The 22,170-nt window shown below is 36.4% G+C and overlaps 1 protein-coding gene across 1 annotated transcript; it reads left to right on the top strand.

The window, feature by feature from the left end:
- The first annotated feature begins 487 nt into the window (after positions 1-487).
- LOC109051492 (junction plakoglobin-like) lies at positions 488-21,535 on the top strand. The gene is made up of 16 exons (XM_042766136.1): positions 488-657; positions 12,228-12,281; positions 13,997-14,164; positions 14,629-14,882; positions 14,978-15,216; positions 15,541-15,742; positions 15,895-16,039; positions 16,549-16,652; positions 17,590-17,928; positions 18,500-18,652; positions 19,117-19,236; positions 19,353-19,503; positions 19,730-19,851; positions 20,408-20,444; positions 20,616-20,760; positions 20,843-21,535. The coding sequence occupies exons 2-16, from the start codon at positions 12,269-12,271 to the stop codon at positions 20,856-20,858; spliced, it is 2,208 nt and encodes a 735-aa protein (XP_042622070.1). The 5' UTR covers positions 488-657; positions 12,228-12,268; the 3' UTR covers positions 20,859-21,535.
- The last annotated feature ends 635 nt before the right edge of the window (positions 21,536-22,170 follow it).

Below are 22,170 nucleotides of genomic sequence, written 5' to 3'. Positions count from 1 at the left end.
AGTATCTCTATAAATCATAAGAGACAAAAAACTGAGACGAATCCTTATAATAATAATCACAGACAAGAAAAGACACATGGCATACAAACGAAGTATTTCTATGTATTTATTTCAAGTAAGCCTCACAGTGGGGAGAAAACTTAATATATTATTTTATTTTATATACTTTTATTGTATATTGAATTTAATATATTTTTTATTTATACAAATACCTTGCACTTTGAAATTTATATATATATATATGGAACTAATCGTTTTAGAAATAAATATAGGCTATATATAGCGTTCAACTTTTATTGTTTTATTATTCTTTTATTGTATATTGATTTCTTATGCATATTTTAAAACTTGTGTGTGTATGTGTGTTGAATATTACGCCATGATGAGCAACTAAAGCAATCAGAAGTACATTTTAAGTGTTTTGGAGAGTTATAAGTGTCAGTGAGAGTGCGGGGGTGTGGGTTTGGGTGTGGCGCGGGACTCCTAGTATCGGGGGCGGAGCTCTGGAGGAGACTTTGCCCTCTCCCCAGCGCACATTGTTCACCCTCATCTGAATGCGAGAGAAAGTGTCGCACTCCCAGGAAGTCTGTGCCGCTGGAAAACTAAAATACTTTTGGATCGCTGTCAGCAGCAGTGTTTGGACACGAGCGTTTCGAGGTAAACTCAGATCTCATTTTATATATTTAATAAAGAAGACGCTTTTGTTTTTGTGCCTTCGTAATTAGTTAAACATCTGTTTTTTTATCCAGTCTATACGATCGACCGTATAAAGCAGCCATTGATTCGTAGTTGGATCTCTTGGGAAAGTGGCGTATTGTGGTGAGCTGGGCTGTCGGTGTTGGTTTACCTACCTGTGCGATACTTCCGTGTGTCCGGTTACAGCTGATCCGAACTTTAAATGCTCGCTATTTAATCGTGCACAGCATAGTTGATATAAACATTCCGCTGTATCTAAGTTAGGCGGGTGCGTTTATTATTACCCAACAAAGAAACACAAGTAACCCCCCGCACATAAGCAAACGTCAACTGTTGGCATTAAACATACGTAATAGGCTAATGACAGGCCTACTCGCAATCTTACATATAAATAATACATTAAACATTAAATTACGATAGACTTGGAGGAATAAGTCATACAGTGGTTAAAATTATGTTATTAACTCAACCTCATATTCAAAGCCTGTAGCACTTTTTTTCTTATGTGCAATACAAAGAGAGATGACGATCTCAGTTAGCAACTGTTCGTCCTCATTGTATATGTATATATATATATATATATATATATATATATATATATATATATATATATATATATATATATATATATATATATATATACATAAGACTGAGGCTATCAGCAGTGTGTGTGAAGATCAGGGTGGAAGGTGGAGGGTCAGCTTTCTAAAATAATTTTTCCAAATAATTTTCTTTATCTCAAACGCTTCTTTTGGCGCCTGTGAGCTAAAGACATTTGAAACAAAATACTTTTTGGGTCTAAATCTGTGATAATTTGATAAATAATGACAGTTTTCCTCATGCAAAGACGATTTCTGCATTTAGAGTAGACAGCCTATTGTCTAACTTTTGTGTTTACTGAAACAATTTGTGAGCGTATTGTTAAAACTTATGTGTACTAAGTATTCATATTGTCCAACACTTTTCATTTGACTTTTTAAAGGATATAAATGATGACTGATTTTGGGAGAACTATCAGAGATATTCGTCTTTCTCTAAAAATTATTTTGTGACCTTATACAAAGTATAAACTCAAACAGTTGATATTGACGTGTACTGTTGACATATAACCACTGGTTTTGAAAAGAAGAAGCATGTTTTGAATGCTGGTCTGTTGCCACACCTGTGACACCTTTCAGGTTGTTCTGTGAATTTAAACTAAGTGTGTTAAAGAGCCTGGTGAAGTCAAATGTAAAGAAATGTCTGAAGAAAAACTAGTTAATCTAACATATCTAAATAATAAGTTACTCATGCCTCTGTCTTTTACATTGTTAGTCAGGGTCTTCGGGAGTGCATGTGTCTGGGTGGGGCTGTACCATGCTTTATTGAAACGCTGACTTCTTTTCACTCCTTTCATTCTGAGAGATAAGATAACAATCAGCTTTTTCTCGTAATTAAGTTTCCACTTAAGTAATTTTGAGTGTTTACAAAGTGTCAAAGAAATTATGTTTAAACTGCCTGAGAGGAAATAATGTTCCTTATGAAACGCCCTTTCCTGTTTGTCTGGTTAGCAAGGAAGCAAAAAGCCATGTCCTCTGTGAGTGGTTTATCTCTTAAAGAAGCAGCCGAATTCCACAGAGTTTAATGACATGGGTTTAGCCAGCCCTTTTGGGCCAATTGCATTTCGTTTGGATTTTGAATGGGATCAACATGCCCTGCTGGCACTCAGTAAGAGGATGATTGTGAGTCAAGAACATGTTTTCTTTTCTAACTTACAGAATCTGAAATAAATACAGCCAGACGAAGGACCATATAGTCTATCTGTTTATGTATTATTATAGGTCAGTTGCAGTAGATATTAACACGGACAGGATGTGGCATTTGCTCTTTGTGGGAATTCCTGAGTTGTGCACATTAGTAGCGCAGACAGAGGCCAGCTGGTTGCTTTATCGACTGACTGGCGTTGGTTTTAGGATGAGATTTACAGCATTTGGGCTCACACATAGCCATTAATCTCCCTACAGGCACAAATCCCTGATATTGTCCTACATTAGGACAGCAAGGGGCGGCTTGATCCCCTCTTCATAAATACACTTTTAGAGGGGGCAAAGGAGATTACACATAAGCACAATTTGCTCAGGATATCTGTTTGCTTGTATTTTACAGTTTTGTTAGATCAATTAGCATCTTTATTACTCTCTTCCTACCGCTCTAGCTTTCTGTATAATTCATGTCTTCAGCATTTTTATGGCTGTAGTCCCAGCATATGCGTCACACACACTCTGTGTACCTTTACACACTCTCTCCATATCTTTAATCCCTAATGTGCAATGTAGCTTTAATGAATGTGGAGTGAGATCCGCAGCTATATGAAATCTGTGGTGAATGACCAGCTGGCTGAGATGGATAAGATGGTCTGATTGTTTCACTGTCTGTACAGGCTCAAGCTAATAGTTCTTAAGGAATTTTTGAGGGTAGTTGTGTTATAAACCTGAATCTCGCTGTAGAAGGCCATTCACACCAAGGTCGATAACGATTATGATAACTGTAGAGTGCTGAAGGGATTATTAAAAAACATTTTCACTGAAGGTTTGTTTGATTTAGAGGTGCAAGAGCAAGATTATAAACACAATAAGACTGTAAAAGTGGACTAGTTAGTAGGTAAGTTTGTGTTTGGTGTGGTGACAATTAATGTCACTGGTAACCTATGTAGTCTCATTCAGCCACTTGTTAGCAACCGCCTTTTTAGAAAATTAAAAGGTATTATTGATGTATGTTATATCGTAGAATAAAACGTGAAAAATATCACCACACACATTATTTCAGGCATTTAACCAAAAACCCATTAAAAAAACAAAACACTAATTTCAGGACAATGGAACTGGAAGTGCTAAAATGCTAACTTGTTTCCATGTTTTGGCCAACAAAAATATACAGGACTCTATAAAGTTATAATAATCATTTCATTGAATTAAAATCGGGACATCCAAAACACAACTATATGACAATACAGAGAAACAATATTGTTAAAAAAAAAAATGTCCAGCTACATTGACAGCCAATCAGAATCTGCCGATTTTAAAGAGCTGGAGCATTTAAAGAGGCAGAGAACAAAACTGCATGCAGCCTTTGCTTCTAATAAACAGAATATTATCGTGCATTGGTATAGAGTTATCTTTCTTGTTATATTTCTTGGTGTGTATCTGTCTTAATACTCTGTCTGATATATTGAGTAGCAATGGAATAACTCAAGTATGATTCTCACTTAATTACCTCTCCAAGACCTCTTTGCACACTGATCTCTTTTCCATACTCTGTGTGTGCGGTCAGCTCAGCTCTCATGAAATTTTAACAAAGCCCTCCTCAGATGTCAGTTAAGACTCGACACCAGCACAGACCTACTGAATTAACACTGAGGGGTCACAAAGGAGTGTAGTATGCCCTCTATCCCCTCCCCTTTGTTTTTATATTGAGTGGAATTTGAGAAGTCAAATTCCACTCAATATGAAACTAACCTCAGACCCTCATTTCCTGACAGACAGAGTGAGAAAAGTGAGTTTAACACTGCATAACATTAATAATTGAATATTCCTCTGCCGGTAGCTAGTAGAGGGAGGTGCAAACCTCAAAAGGGAAGTTCAAAATATGTAAATTAAGGGTGATTTTATCAGTTTAAAAGCTTTTGGGTGATGTTCATGGTGTGATATAAAAAAAATAACAAGTTATACGTTTCTGTCTAAAGACCACTGTTCCTTTAAAGGAGGGAGCAACTATGCTCAACATGAGTCAAAAGTTGTGGGAGGTTCCGGGCATGTATCATCAGGACAGAACATCTCCACTCCTTAAATTAGATAGGGAGGTGTAGTGTATCCAGGAAGAGGTGGAGAACGGGGCCGTTCAGGGATGCTTAACAAAAATCAATCATTTTAAATGCTACAAGTAAACGTGCATCACAACATTAAATTAATAATCATTTTTCATACTGTACATTATAGTGATTTGATAAATATACTATGTAGAGTCTTTTTAAATTGTTAGTGTTTTTGCATTTGTAATTTTTTTTTTTTTGTAACACACACATAAAATATAAATATAATGTGTGTGTAAAATATAAATATGTGTGTGTGGTGTATGTGTGTAATATATATATATATATATATATATATATATACACACACACATATATACACACACATGTTCTGTCTGATAAAGTTAATTTCTGGTTGCAAGGGAATTTGCATTACAACATAATGTACAGTATTTTTAAGATTTTATAATAAATTAATAAATAGTAAAAATAGCTTTTAGTGAGAGCCAAATTTGTCATTTTTACCAATATATATAATTTACAAATATATCTATTGCACACACGTTGTGTATGTATATTTCATATAGCCAAAATTTGATGTCTTTAATTGTGCACTTTTTGCATGTGGATAATTTTATAAAATCTAATATTAGCCAGTAACCAATGTTAGTTACATTGTGTATCTCTCTATATATTGTTTCTGTTTCTTTTCTAGTTCAAGCCTAGTTATACTCTGACTAGTCTTCATAAAGTAGTAGCCTTCTTCTCCAAACAAACATTAACCAGGTTGTCTTCCTGAGTCAAACTTGCTCCAGAATATTATAGTATTCCTCCAAATCTTTTCAGATTTATGCACAACCAGCAAGGTTTGCCCCAGGACATCTCCGGCCAATGAAATATTCAACAACTATCACATTGGTTCATTTGTGGTTTACAGACTCATGCATACCTATGACGAAGTAGCTTTCCTCTTTTCTGAGGAAGAAATTGCACAATGGTCTAAAATGACGACATTTATGTGAATCACAGATACCTTGATGAATTGGCTTTCTTCTATTTATAATGATGCGTTTCAAAAACCAGGAGGGGTTGAAACTTGTTGTTGAAACTTAGTCCTCAGAATGCTGGTAAAATGTCAGAAACTCTTGTCTCGGATAATGCCCCACTTACCGTTAATGACTCAGGCAAGAAGCATCTTACAATAACATGAATTGTTTTTGATAGTCCATCAAGCCACAGGCAGTCACACAGCTGCCCACATTCAGTCAAGCGCTGCATTCAGAAGGAATGACCTCTTTCATCTCAACTGGCCTAAAACAGAAGAGGGATTATGGGATAGTGGACATCTTGAATATTTACATGATACTGGAAATTAGACGTACACGTACTCACTGCTCCTATCGCATATCTCTTAATCTATCACGTCGAGCTGAATATAGACACAAGCATGCAGCGAGCAGACAGACAGTGTTTGCTAATGCCCTTTCTCTTTCTGTCTGTGTTAATCTAAACACTTATTGCAAGTATCACCCATGACCAAATGCACAGCATTTATCTTTTAAACCATGTAAGTGGAATAGTATGGAGCATCTGCAGCATTGTATCATTGAACATTCATGCATTGTTGCATTTATGCATTAACAACGAACTAGTTAGTCTAGACCTTTTAGTTTTGAAATTTTAGCCACAATACTGATTAGCATGCTAATGCTAATTTACTCTCCTCATGCCCCCTAGCAATGCGTTTTTTGGTCCTTATGACCAATTAATGTGCAGTTATGCATATTTATAATATGCATATTTGTTGTTGTTAATCATTTTATCATTTTATTTTCTAGACCTGCATGTCATTTAATGGTGCTAATGGTTTAGCTTGAGGCTGAAATATCACAACCTGTTCATACATGCCTGGATATCTCACTGTGGTGCTTCAAGATGAGTTTACCTACTGCTGCAAAATAATCATGATTATGTATTTATCTCATAATTAACTTCAGAGATGTGTGTTCTACTGCAGTGCTGTGCAACATGAGTTGAATATGCATAATTTTTTTGTGTCCATTAGCTATCCATTATTCTGAGGGTGTTTAGCTGTAGTCAGAAATGTACATTATAACTCGCCGGGTTCATTTGAGCTCCTATGATAACTGTGTAATTGGATGTGCTGGTTGATGGATCTGCATTTTGAGAGGCCTGTGTGTGCATTTGTCTGGGGTTAAAGAAACCTGCGGGCCCAAGTCAGTGCAGACCACCTGCTCGCCCACTTGCTGTCTCCAGCGGAAGCAAGCTGAGCGTCTGGGGAGATCTCAAACACTGCAGGCTCTTAGCAGTATGGGCTCAGCTGGTAGCTGACAGGTCACAAAGTCATTAACTGTGTGTGTGTGTGTGTGTGTGTGTGTGTGTGTGTGTGTCTGTCTTGTACTGTGTGGGTGGCTTTGGATTTCATACTACTGTACTGAATTAAAGCTATGAGGCATAGCAGCTGTATAATCTCTGGAGACTGACTCTAAAACCAATATGGCTGCTTTCTGGCAGTAATTCAGATGTAAATGTGGTAATGGCTCATTATGGTCACTGTAAAAATAAAGCCTGACTGCAAACGGAGTATACTGTGATGTTATGATGAACAGTATATTTCTAGAAGAAGCAAAATAATGAAGACAACTCTTTTTTCATTTTTTCAAAAACGTTAATTAAACGAAAACCTGTTTATCAACCGTGAGTATGACTGTTCTTAGAAATTAACTCTTATTAAAAAGTTCTTTGTATTCATGTTGGTTTCATATGATTTTGAAAAACTTTTTACACAAGTTTCTACAAATAAGTTTTTATTTTATGACTCTAAAAATGTCATGTGGTGTAACCATCAAGTAAAAAATTATAAATGTTTCATACCACTTAAATACATGAAGGTTTGAAATTGAAATTTTAGGAGACTTATTGATCACTCTTCCTTTTTTTTTATGCTTTTTGGTTGCACCACAGGACATTTGTTAGATTTGGTGGATAAAGCATTTTAAAATGTTAATAAGCATTTTTAAAGGAATTTTTAAGAAATAATGATAAAAGATTGTGTCAAAAGAATTTCATTCTTTCATAATTAAGAAATATTTTTTAAATATTTATGTATAAATATATATCATTTAAACTTTTAAAAGATTAAAGGTGAAATCCACTTTATAATGACAATAAAAGAAGATAAAATCAATACGAATAAAATGCATTGCATGTATGAATTGCATTTTATTGAATTTTTTAATGCATTATTGAAATTAGTGTCATGGCATTGACACACGTTATCAATTCTGCAACACTACTGAAAAGCTTCACATATCATGTCTCAGAGTAGAAGACCACACACACCTGAGTCATGTCAGCGGCACTCCCTGTCTGTCCGGAGGGGAGGGTAGATTGAGAGAGAGATTATGGCGACTGTACTGCTAGTCCTCAGTATTGTTCAATGAGGGACACCATCAGCACATCTGATTCTGACATTCTTTAGCCGTCAGGGCATGTGAGAGCATGAGAGACACACGGAAATGTGAGTGATTCTGTGTACATAACCTAAAAAGGATACATTAGGGGTTCTGCAAACAAGAAGTTAATATTGAGTAACGTGTGTTTCAGGATTCTGAACTTGGCCAGTTGTGTATATATATATATTTTTTTTATTCCAAAAGAAGCCAGAGCATCAAGATTTGTCACATTCACTGACAAATATGTTTTTTGAAGTTGTAAATAAAGACTATTGACATGTTTGACATGAAAATATTAAACTACTACAGTTTTTCTAATTTCATTCAATATATATATATATATTTTTTTTATTTTTTTTTGCAATTATTTGTGTTTTTTTGTTCGTTTTGATTGGTTTTATTTGTTTGTTTTGAATTTTTTATTTTAGTGAAGATTCTTGAGTGTAAATTATTATAAGTTTTTTTTTTTTTTTTTTTTGTTAACTTAAATATTGAAAATTATGGAACATAAAACATTAATTATATATTGTACCATAATTTTTAATGTGGATACCAGATATATTAGTAAAATATTTGTCATTGGTCAATATTGGATGTTTAATTTTACATTAATTAATTTGTCATCATCCAGGGCTCACATAATGTTAAACTTTTAAACATGAAAAATGTTATAACACCATTATGTAATCTTTTTGTAATTCTTTTTCATACTGTATTGCAGAATGTTGTGATGCCAAATTTACTTGTAGCATTTAAAACTATTTGTTTTAGTTTTTACTCTTTTATTTGTAATTACGGTATTCTGATGTGCAATGCTTCAATTTATTTATTATTTGAATTTTTGAAGCAGCGTTTGAAATTTTGTGATTCATTATGAACAAAATACACCACATCCATTGTTCACGTGGTCACTGTTGGGTATGATTTTGTAAATATATGTCAGTACATGACAGAAAGTCATTGAGAGGGTGTGTATAAGATAAAGTGGGTGGGAGACTACACTACTGTAGCACAGTAAGCACTCTGTGGACTGGTGTGGAATGTCACGCCTGGATTAGAGTTTTGGGAATCAGCTCTGGGATGCGTCATATCCACAATCAGCTCTGATTCCTCACAGTATGAGCCAAACACATCCCAGTCTCAGAAGCTGACAGAGGTGCTGGGTCCGTTAGGCAGGGACAGTGGGTGGAGCGGGTGGGTGATAATTCTGAAGGGTGTGTGACATTCGCTCCTCGCTTTTCTCAGTGTGAAATCGAATGCACACATTGCACAGTAATACACTTTTACTCATTAACTAATCTTCATCCCAACTGTATGTGAAGTCCAAAGTAGAGACGGACAACAGTACACACCTCAGATCAGCAGTAAATCAATGGTTCATCAGTCATTTCCCCTCATACTGCACACTAGTTATTGGTGTAGATATTGTTTTTCTTAGCTATGGACCTTAGCCCTGCCCCTTTTCAGTCTTCTGTTTGTATAACGTAAAGGTTGAACGAATTTACGAATGAACCGCTCATTTTAAAATCTTCCCTGATGTGGATTTGTCCGTACTCTGAATAATGAGTCCACCCAAGTCCATTCATACATAATTGCAGTCCAAGTACCCCATTTCTACTGGGTGTTTGCTTACTGCCACGAGTCAAGAGCCCACCTCTGGTCGTAGATATGCCTCAGGTTCTTTCAGGTGTAAATCTCTAAGATTTTTCATGTAGTGTTATATGGGTGTGTCACTGTAATTGTGTGATTGACCCCACCCTTTAAAACACCAACTTGTGTCTTCATGCAAGTATGCACTAGTAAAACTCACTTACTGTAATTGTTTGGACCGCGACCAAAATCAGTAAGGTGTAAAGCTGTTCTTGAATGATTTCTCTCCTAATCTGTTATAATCTGTTATGTTTTATTGCTTTTTTTGTTTTAAATTGCAGTACTGTGTATGGACGTACCAAAGTGGGTGTGTAAATCTGATTCTTTTGCTCACTAGATGGGAGCTTGAGAAAACACCCACACCCAGTGTTCACACAGACACTTGCTATCGTTCACCTGCAGGGCTGGCAGGAGTCGCAGCGTGTTGCGTTTTATGCGTTTTAACAGGTTTTTGACTTGGTTACACCCAGCTAGGTGTGTCCTCCTGATGCCATTGGCATAGTGAAGGGAGTTAAACCATGTTAAAATATGCAAAACCTGAAAACAACTACCTGAATAAATAATTCTAAACTCTTAAGAACCATTTTAGTAATGTGTATAATAACACACGAAAAGACTATTTGTGTCAGCATGAGGCATATTTTGGCACGTATAAACAACCACAAGTTTTGCACACCAGCAGACATCTGTTTAGTATTGCTGTTGTGCAGTTTAGTTTGCTAAAAAACTCGCAGCCACACACACCACATATGTGCGTGTGTTCACCCTCTCTACAAGTGTCGACATGCAAGGCATCCAAAATATGTTCAGTCTGTTCTCATGATGTTCTGTAAAGTACGGCACATGTCTAAAATGTATCTTTCATTTCATTACGTGATTGTTTGTCGGGCTGTGGTCAGGCATTCCTGCTGGTTGGGGAATGTCTACCCTCTGATCACATGCATTTTGAAAAGTATATTGGAATGAATCCATCAAACCACTGTGCATTTAGCTGCTTGGTTAATTCATATTAATGTTTTATAATTCTTTTCAGGCATTAAGACTTTGCTGGTGCTCTTTGGCTGCTCTAATCAATCAATCAGGCTGTTATGTCCCGAGGCCTGTCCTTGATCAGTCCCATTTCTTTTAGAAATATAACCAGATTACAACCGCTGTCATGAGTGCTGGGATGCTCAGATTTTTGGTTATCATTGGCAACAACAAAAGAAATATATTGTTTGTGCTTTTTTTTTTATTCATATATCACTGTTAGTTTGTGTATATACATAATTTATATTTATATATATATATATATATATATATATATATATATATATATATATTATATATATATTATATATAATATAAATATATATAATATAATTTTTTTTTTTTTTTTTTTTTTTTTTCAATAAATTTTTTTTTTTTTTTGGCTTTTTATTCACTTAATCAGAAAATAAAAAATTTTTATGGATAAGAATAACTATATATATATATATATATATATATATATATATATATATATATATATATATATATATATATATTGTTCTTACATGCTAGACATACATTTAAGCTTTTTTTTATCCACTTAATCAGATAGTAGACTTTATTATACTGTTTTATATTTATTTATCTATGATAATGTATAATTAGGCCTACATATATTTTTAAACGCTGAACATAAAGTTAGGCTTTTTTATTAACGTAACTGGAAGATAATACACTTTATTACATAGATAATACATGTATTTATTTATGTATTGGTAAAAAGTTATGTGGGATTAATAGACTATCAAAATCATTATCAGTTGAACATCGAGTATGTTGATCTGTCTTCTCTGGGGTATTTATTTACACTTGGTCATTTTATGCATTTCGAGCTAATCAGACCATGTGCAAATGCACTTCAAGACACATTCTAGATCATTTTAAAATTATCTCACTAGGTTGTTTGATGTGAATTCAAGACCTGACTCGATCAAGAGTTAATGCATCTGGGGGTTTTTAACTCCTCCCACACTGATATTTTCATAACGTATGAGGAGGAGTTCAAGTGAAACCAAGAGGGAGAAAGTAAATCGATAATACAAGGTGCAGATAAATGTGAAAGGAGAAAAAGTGATGGCAGCCAGATACATTTGGTCCGTTCCTGCTTATTTTGAGAACAAAATTTTTTCCTTATTGCTTTGCTTTAAGTTATGAATGGATTTTAAGAAACTATTGAGCTGTTGTCTGAAATGGACAGTGTAGTTGTGTGTTTCAGTGTGTGAGAGCTGGAGAAAGGGGAGGGGTTTGGTGTGTAGGGGTGTGTAAATGTTGAAACACGCAGAGCCGGTTTTGTGAGGTTGCGTTATATCATACGCCTTTTTTTAGATGCCAAGTGTTAAAAAGTACTGCTGAAATTCCCCCGTCACTGCCGCCACTTCTCCCATGATCCTCTGCACCAGTTTAAATCGCTGGTTTGTTCTTCAGTTGCTAAATGGTGTTTTTTTTGTTTTGTTTTTTCGTCTTGTTGATCAACAACAGATTGCGGCAGGACTTAAAAATAAAATTTTTAACAAGCTTTGGCTGCTGTTTGGCACAAGTACATTTGACTATTTCTGCTTAATAAATATAATTGTTTTGTTGTTTTGCAGGTTTACTTTTGGACTGTTTGGTTTGAGTCCAGGAGGCCAAAATGGAAATGAATTGTAAGTATACATGCAGTTGTTACAACAGGGCTCGACACTGTCTGAGGGCCCGGGGCCAGCGTGAAAACGCTCTGGACAGCTTAATGAGTTTGTCCCTGGCCTGATCGGGCCACTGCAGCTGTCGTCACGAAAGTTTATCATTTGCACATGTTTTTAAGACTTTCAAATAATAATAATAATAAAAAAAAAAAATTATTTTAAAGCATTTTAGCAAGAGGCGATAGACAACTCCATTCAGTCCTCGCGCACTGTGTTCTGTGTGTACAGTGTGTATTCTTGCACTTGAACAAACAAATACAAACAAAAGTATGTCAAAATACCCATCTAGGCAAGTAACTTTTGTAGCTTTATCAATGATTAATCGATATTTAAATTCTACAGTGAAACACAGATGCACCCGTCGACTGCACATTTTTTTTGTTTTATTTCAACCGATCTCTGTTCCCGCCTTCCACACAATCTACATTCAGTCATTTTCCGAAATTACATTTGTGTGGAAATATTACAAAGTGTGTAAATGCAATGTGTAAGAGGCCAGAGATGCTGAAGACGAACGCAAAGAGGAGAAAATACTGTAGAAGACACTGTTCATGATGCACGAAATATTGGAAGAAAATACTAAATATTGGATTGGGGGTTTATGTGAATGTGTTTCTGAGGGGAACTGAGCGTTTTCTTCGTATTTGACTCTCTATGAAGCTTTAATGTCATAAGTGCAGCTGCTTTGTTTACAGCGGTAACCAAGGAAACGCTGTATCACTGCTGTTCCATAAGCGCCACCTGCTGTCAGAGAGTGAATCTGCGTCTCATTCAGCCTTTTTTCAAAAAGCATCAGTTCAAGTGTTCTTATTTACTGACTGTTCACTTGTCTTTAATAATTTTTGAAATTTATATTTATTAGGCTAGTAGATTTTGCTCTGGTATCAAAATTGGAATCGGGAATTGTATAATTTAATTGGTATCTAAACTTTTGCTGTCATATAAGCTTATTTATTAGAATAAAAGATAACATGGGTCAAAAACAATGATAACCGCAACGATTTTATTTTTTTATGGCAGGGCCAGTAGAAAAAAATCCTTAGCGTTGAGCCCATAATCTAATGCACATATTCCAATTAACATTTACATATTATGAATTATAAGCACTAAATGGCAAGGAGTAAACGTTATGTATATTTACTATTTTCTGTATGAAAGAAAGTTAAATAAATAATTCTAAAAGCTTAATCTTTAAATGCTATAAGTGAAGTAGGTATCACAACATTATAATGGATATTCATTTGACTTCTGAGGTTGATTTAAATTTATATTTTGAATTTCTTAAAGTTTAATGATTTAAAGATGAACTTTGAGTGTTAGTTGATGGAAGAAAAAAAAAAAGTGTGTGTAAAAACAAGGGAAAAGAGCCTGCACGACTAGATATCTAATATCCATTATCTACCGATACTGATAAATCTCTAATATTTTCTAATAATTGATATAGTGGTAATACATTGTGCATCCCAAATAAAATTCCCAATCAGTTTAATTGTAATAATTGATATAGTGGTAATACATTGTGCATCCCAAATTCATGTTTATTAGATAATTGTTTATTAGCTTTACTGATTTCCATGCTTCGTTATGCTTTGTGTGATTGTAAGAGTAACTTCAGTGGGTGATTTATATGGTTTTGATGACTCAACTCAAACTCTTGTTGTGTATGTGTGCATCAGTTGCAGAGGCCCCAGGCACGGTGAAGGTCACAGAATGGCAGCAGTCGTATTACGGGACAGATTCAGGCATCCAGTCAGGAGCCACTACGGTTCGCTCGGATGAAGGTGGAAGAGAGTTCAGCACCAAGAACTTCACCTACTCCACCACATTCACAGAGAACCCTGCAGGTGAAGCACATATCACATACTAGGGCTGCACGATAATGGTGAAGCGGTTCATCATGATTATTAAGCTCCAAAATATGATCACGATTATTAAGCACAAATGTTATCATTTAACATTTTGACATTTTATCCGAATTATTACACTTTCACATAAGCAAGAGATCAAGATTTAGTCAAAGTAAACAGCGCAAAAAATCGCATGGAAGAAAACATTGGATCTATTACCATTTTATTTAAGCAGAATAAATGTTTGCCGGTGTTTTCAGCTCATCAGCACTTTTTCCGTACTGTAGAGAGAACGTGTGCACACGGTTGCCAGTTTGGAAAAATTCAGTAAACCACCAGGCAGAAAATGCATCGATTTAAGAAAAAAGCTCTGATTGGAGGATTTGAAATCTGGCAACTGCAACCATGAAAACTTGTTTGAAAGTTTAGTTTCTTATTCTCTGTGTAACTCTCTCCTACAGACGTGGAGTCTCAGTATAATATGACTCGTGCCCAGCGTGTGAGGGCGGCCATGTTTCCTGAGACAGTGATGGAGGGAACGGCCATCCTTTCCACACAGATGGACTCGTCCCAGCAGACCAATGTACAGAAGCTGGCCGAACCGTCTCAGCAGCTCAAAGCCGCCATCATTCATCTCATCAACTACCAGGACGACGCCGAACTCGCCACACGCGCCATTCCAGAGCTCACCAAACTCCTCAACGATGAGGACCAGGTACCTCGCTGCTCGTACTAAACATTCAATCTCTGCTTTTTACAAACGCACAGTAGCGTCATGTCCTGACCTTTGACCCTCTCTCTTGACTTCAGGTCGTGGTGAATAAGGCAGCTATGATCGTGAACCAGCTGACCCGCAAGGAGGCGTCCCGTAGGGCTCTGATGCAGTCCCCGCAGATGGTGGCCGCTGTTGTGAGAGCCATGCAGAACACGTCCGACATGGAGACGACCCGCGCCACAGCCAGCATCCTGCACAACCTTTCGCACCAGCGCGAGGGGCTGCTCGCCATCTTTAAATCAGGAGGCATTCCAGCTCTGGTGCGCATGCTGAGGTGAGAGAGTCATACTGAAGTGAAGAACTAGATTATTATTGTCATTTATTCACCCTCATGTCATTTGAACAGCATAATTATGTCAAATGTTCATTTTTGGGGTAAACTATTACTTGAAAAATAAAAATAAAAACTTGATTCATAAAACTTCCATGTCGTATTTGTGTCACCCTAAATTAAATCATTTTTCATTTATGAATTTATTGCTTTATGATTTATTTATTTTTTGCACGTGTGTTCCAATGTCTTATTTACATTATTACAATTTTGTTAGGAAATTTCTCCAGCACTTGATCTGAACCATCCAACCCATTTCTTTTGCAGTTCTCCGATGGATTCAGTTCTTTTCTATGCCATCACCACCCTGCACAACCTGCTTCTGCATCAGGAGGGAGCCAAGATGGCGGTGCGTCTGGCTGATGGTCTGCAGAGGATGGTTCCCCTGCTGAAGAAAAGCAACCCCAAGTTCCTGGCAATCACCACAGACTGCCTGCAGCTGCTTTCCTATGGCAACCAGGAGAGCAAGGTGTTTATTTCATTATTAAATAAACTAATACAGATAAATGTATTAGTTGCTGAAGTTCTGTTTCTCGTGTTCTTGATCTTTGTTAAGGAGTGTAGAGTTTTCATTAAAGTTTGATGGTGTGTCGTGTTAACGTCTGTCTGATTGTCTCTCAGCTGATTATCCTGGCTAACGGTGGCCCTGAGGGTCTAGTGCACATCATGAGGACTAACACCTATGAGAAGCTGCTCTGGACCACCAGCCGTGTGCTCAAAGTGCTCTCTGTCTGTCCTAGTAACAAACCTGCTATTGTGGATGCTGGTAAGGCAAATTAGAACCCCCTCTTCTAAACATTGCTAAGGCAGCCATCACACTTACTTTTAATTATATTAATCCACTATGGACATCGATGATAGATGTTTTATCAGATTCTGGACGTGCAAGTGGTAGATGTTTAATAAAACAATTAAAAAAATGCATTATTTCAACAATAGTCGTGTGTTTATGTGAATGCTTGCTGTTTTGGAAATCTGAAATAAAGACACTGTATCTCTCCAATGAAACTACCATGAAATTGCATAAATCTATATAGTTCATCTCTATAGTATTTTATTAAATTTCATATCAGTTTTAGTTATTTTGGTACTTTAATTTATATTTTTTTAAATTTAGTTATTTTGTTTTAATAGATTTGTGATATATTATAATTTTAGTATTTTTTTTTTAAGTTTTTGTTTGTTTATTTTAAGTAAGGAAAATCTTCTTTTTTTTAAGTTTTAGTCAACTAAAATAACACTGCTGCTCACAAAGGCATCAAAAAATGTTCTCAGGTGGAATGCAAGCTCTTGGTAAGCATCTGAACGGCTCTACTCAACGTCTGAATCAAAACTGCCTGTGGACCTTGAGAAACTTGTCAGACGCTGCAACCAAACAGGTCAGTTTGTGCATCTAACACCATCTAACGGTCTTTCACACACCCAAGTGGGCCTTCTTTTAAGTAATGTAGATTTATTCTAAATTAACATGCTGAAAAAATAAGGCTAAAAAATAAAGAGATACTGAATTTTGGCCCCTTCGTCCTTCACTATATTCTGTTTGTGTTAAAGGGGACAATTTTGGCCCCTTTATTCTGTTTGTGTTAAAGGGGACAACGTATGCCCATTTTCCACAAGTTTGTATGATTCTTTAAGGTATTCTTGAAATTTCATGAAGAAAACACCCTTTTTACCTTGTCAAAAACAGCTCTGTTCACAGCGAATCGTTTCGGTGCATGTCTCTTTAAATGCTAATAAGCTGTGCTCACCCCGCCCCTCCCTTCTGTTTTTTTTTTGTATTCAATGGCACATCACCATTAAAAGCAAAAACTGCCTCCTCAGTGGCTCTGCTGTCAGGAGAAAATGAAGACTATGTTCACTTTTACATCCAGCTACAAAACATCTGCATTGTTTACAAAGCCTGTCACTACAGCTGCTCCACCGTGGAGAAAATGCGTACAACTGGCTGAAGGCAGAAATATGCTAAAACAGGACAGTCCGTCAGCAGTCGTGGGCGGGGCCTGACCAATATGACATAATACTGCTTAGAAAATCAAAACGGCGAGATAATTGAGTCTGTTTAGGTTTTTTGGGGATTAAAAAAAAAACCTAAAATTACTTTAAAATTACAATGTAATTGAAACGTTAGGACTCATCATGAAGTTTCAGTGAATTGTGGTTTATTCATTTAATGTACCATATCAACATTTCCAGTTTATTTTAATTAATATATAAACAACCCATCTTTTCATGATTACAATAAAAACACCGGAAACTGTTTGTGTGTATAATATGTTTTGGTGCGTATTCACATGCTCACTCTCTCGCCCCCTGCAGGACGGAATGGAAAATCTGCTTCAAGTGCTGGTGGGCCTGCTGTCCTCTGATGACATCAACATGCTGACCTGTGCCACGGGCATCCTGTCCAACCTCACCTGCAACAACACACGCAACAAAACACAAGTGACCCAGAGTAATGGTGTGGAGGCTCTGATTCACACCATCGTGAGGTTCGACTCAAAACAGGACGTGATCGAGCCAGCTGTCTGTGCCCTGCGCCACCTCACCAGCCGGCACCCAGAGGCGGAGTCTGCACAGAATGCCGTACGAATGTATTACGGCATCCCCGCTATTGTCAAATTGCTCAATCAGCCCTACTACTGGCCAGTCATTAAGGTAAGTGAAAGAAAAACAGAAAACTGATGAATTAAAACCTTAGTAAGAATTTTTTTTTCCCTTTTTTAACAACCTTTTATTAATTTCTTTACCTTTAAAAAAAAAGAAAAGAAATATCATTGATCAAATCAATTAAAGGTACACTAATCAATTTTTTTTATTATTTGATTTTGTTTGGTTTTACTATAGTGGTTTTGTACTTTATACTGACACCTGTTAGTGTGGATGAAGCATTACACATCTGAAAGTGTCCAAAAATAGGCAGGTTATGGAGAGTGAGGAAGTAAAATTAAAGTTTTGGTGTTTCAATTTAATTTTTTTTATTTTTTTTTGTTGGAGTTGTGATTGGTGAGTGTTTAGTGTGTAGAGTCTTTTATTAAGCCACAGATTGTAAAACTTGTAATTTTCTAGGTTTATTAATTTTGTAACAGGGCCGTTGCTTAAATTTACGGGGCCCAGAACAATACTTTATAAGTGGTCTCTGTCTGTTTGTGTAGTTTATGGCATTGTTGGTCTTATTGTTGTTCATTTTGTGCATTTTAAGCTTGTTACGCATTTCTCTTCATCGCAGGCTGTGGTTGGTCTGATCCGTAACCTGGCGCTGTGTCCAGCCAATCAGGCTCCTTTGAGAGATGCTGACGCCATTTCCAAACTGGTCACTTTGCTTTTGAAAGCTCATCAGGATGCACAGAAACACGGTTCATCTGCTCAACAAACATACCAGGTATGAATTCCTCACCCATCGCTGTAACACAGATACACAATGAGGATTTAACCAGGAAAGGGTTTAACCATTTCCACCAAACATTTCTTTTAGTGAATCAAAAACATGTAGCTCAACCAGTGTAGTCCAGTTTCTAGCCAAATGACTCTTGAGATGGTTTCTGTGTAGATCAGCTGTCAACTAACTCTGAGAGTTGAATCAGTGTATATACTGACTGTTTGTGAAGTTAAATATGACTGTGTAGTTAAAGATACTCATATTATTTATTAAATAATATTATTATTCATTAAAATTGCAAAAAAAAAAAATAGAAATAGAATTAAGTAACCAAAATCATTGAGAGGAATCAAAACCAAAATTGTTAAATTCTCTACAATTCACATTTTTTTTGCACGGAATACAATGTATAGCCTACTATTTTGTCACCGAATTACCAAAATGTCCTTTTTCCCCCCCTCTCTCAGGATGGGGTGAGAATGGAGGAGATCGTGGAGGGCTCCACTGGTGCTCTGCATATCATGGCCAGAGATCCAATGAACAAAGCCACCATTGCCAACATGGACACCATTCCTCTGTTTGTTCAGGTAACTCTTATAAGCTTTCCACAGATATACTGTGTTTTGGGAGCGGGTTTGTACAGTCTTTGCCCTCTATGTGACATGGTCAGTGTATAATAGACATCTGTTTTCTGTCCCTGCAGCTGTTGTATTCTCCATTGGATAACGTCAAGCGTGTGGCAGCTGGTGTTCTGTGTGAACTGGCTCTCGACAAGCAGTCGGCTGAGATCATTGATTCGGAAGGAGCCTCTGCTCCTCTCATGGAGCTCCTCCACTCAAGCAACGAAGGGATCGGTGAGTGAGAGAGAAACTTCCAAAGATGCGAAAATGATCAGCAGCGTAGTATACAAATAGTGTACGTGCATAGCCAGATTTTTCTAGGGACAGACACTGGACAAGAATGAAACTCTCTAGCACACTGTCAAATGTATTATACTTTAAAAAGGCTATGCATTCACGTCAGTACTGAAGTATAATTTGGGCTCAAGCGTGTAACAAAAGTATTTTCTTTTTTTTTCAGCCACCTATGCTGCTGCTGTTCTCTTCCGAATTTCTGAGGACAAAAACCCTGACTATAAGAAACGAGTATCAGTGGAGCTCACGCACTCACTCTTCAAACACGACCCTACTTCTTGGGACATGGTAAGTTTGTCCCCTGGTGGTGTGGAGGTTTCATAGCAAGGTTATTTTCATGTGTTATTTTGGACACGTTGCACATCTGTAATGTGACATCTGGTGGTGTGGAGGTTTCATAAAATTTAGACATTATTTTTCCATAGTTGGTGTTGAAAATTGGTCTTTGTAATGTGACATTTCAGAGTATATTCTACAAGAAAAACAAATTGCAGTTCGGGGTGATGCTGGTTACTGCATGATGATTAAAATCACAAAATGGCTTAATAAGTAATAACCTTTTCACAGTTTCATATTTAGTTTGTTTTCTAATTCATCATGAACGCTGAACGAGCTCGCAGCACCATCAGCAGGACAGTTAAAAGCTTAGTGCTTTCATAAAATTTGCAATAGCTGTGATGTATTTATATGAATATGGTCTGACGCTGTAACAGTACTGTGTTTTCAGTTTCGATTTACTGTAAATGTTAGCTGGGTTAAAAATTGCTTTTAATTTGCATTTGGGTACGCAACATTTGTCATTAGAATGTCATTAGGTTTTGACAGTATCCTTTTTACATTTTAGGCACGCACCATGATGGAACCTGGCCTTCCGGAGGATGGTTAGTATATCGTCTCTCTCTCTCTCTCTCTCACTATGATTAGGCAGCTAATTATCTCCATTATTGTTAGTTCTGTCTCTAATGACTATATGAAACACTGTTGGTTCTGCAGAGATTGTAAGATTATGCAGATGGCTAACTTTTTGCGGTGTTGTGCCTTGTCTCATACAGAGCTGGATGGTTATGGCCCGGCAGGATATCCAGGATACAGTGATGGCATGCATATGGATGGTATTCCTCTAGATTCAGAAATGCAGGAGGATTTTGGGCCAGGCATTGGTTACAACCCAATGGGCAGAAACTACCATGATTACAGGTTAGTACTACTCAAATACACTAGCTGTCATTCAAAGACTCAAATAGGATTGGTCTAATGTGTTTTTATGTTTATTTTACAGCCAGATGATGAATTGAGTTCCACTGAAAGAGGCTTATGAAAAATACAAGAGACAGAAGTTCTTAGCAGGGTTTTTTTTTTTTTTTTTTTTTTTTTTTTCCATCACTGGGTGCCTGTGGTCCATTTCTCAGTAAACACACACTGACACTGCTGTAATATATGCAATTCTCACTGTGCTGGGAGAGGCAGAATCGAGCACAACTATAAGCTGCTTTTATTCAAGGATGACAGCATGTTGCATTTTACACGTCTTTTTGTAGAAAATATATTTTAGCATTTCTTATGGGTGCATTAATACATTGTTGGTAAGAGGACTGGTTAACTTTGCCAAAGAGATTTTATTATAATATTTTATAATGATAATTACATTGCTTTTTATACTTGGAAAATGCGATTGATGATAATAGCTTCGTTCACTGTGGTTTTAGTCAGAGCTGATCTGTAATCATTTTTAATGAGTTCCTACAGCGCTTCGAACTCAATACAGTGCATGTATCTTCCCTTACCGAGACTGTCAAATACTGGAGTTCTTACGTGTAAACTTTTTTTCCCATTTGTTTTTTTTCACTCCATATATTTGTTTTGCTGGAGTTGTCTTAATGTGTAGACAAGGAAATACTGATTTTGTTTTTGAAATGCAATGTGTATGGAGATGTTTTATTTGCGTGATAAATAAATGATGTGCTGATTGAAAGGGACTAATGTTTAACCAAACAATTAAACCGTAAAAGTTTTAAAAACTAGCTTCACATTTTGATTCTTATATTATTTAATAGTAGGAGGGATGATGAAAGGGGTTATTTTTTTGTATTTTTTTTTCTCTTTGTCCAAAAAAAAGAAATAAAATCATGTTATCCAATACTTTGTGATGCACTTCTTTTTGACAAGCACTCAAAGGGTTTGAGTCATTTTTCTTAAACTGGTTTCATAAAAAAAAAAAAAAATTAAAATAAGGCAATGGTTCAAATTTGCTGAATATTTACCACGTTGGTTTCTTTTTGGGAAAAGATAGCATTGCATCACTTGCTCACCAGTGGATCCTCTGCAGTGAATGGGTGCCGTCAGTAAGAGACCAAACAGCTGACAAAAATTATAATTCACAAGTAATCCTCACAACTCCAGTTCATCAGTGAAAAAGTCATACTGAATCAGGAGAGAAATATGCACAGAACAAGTGAAACCAGTTCTTAAATATGTGGACGGAAAAAGTTTGATATACACAAACAACAACATGCAAAGGTGGCCAAACCATAACATTTACATACAGAACTTCTACAGGATTGTTGTTCATGACTGGCTTGGTTTAATTTTTTTTTTTTTTTGAGATAA

This window comes from Cyprinus carpio, chromosome A11 (genome assembly GCF_018340385.1).
Source record: "Cyprinus carpio isolate SPL01 chromosome A11, ASM1834038v1, whole genome shotgun sequence".
NCBI lineage: Eukaryota > Metazoa > Chordata > Actinopteri > Cypriniformes > Cyprinidae > Cyprinus > Cyprinus carpio.
The sequence above is the reverse complement of the archived record's forward strand: the minus strand, read 5'-3'. Positions and strand labels throughout refer to the sequence as shown.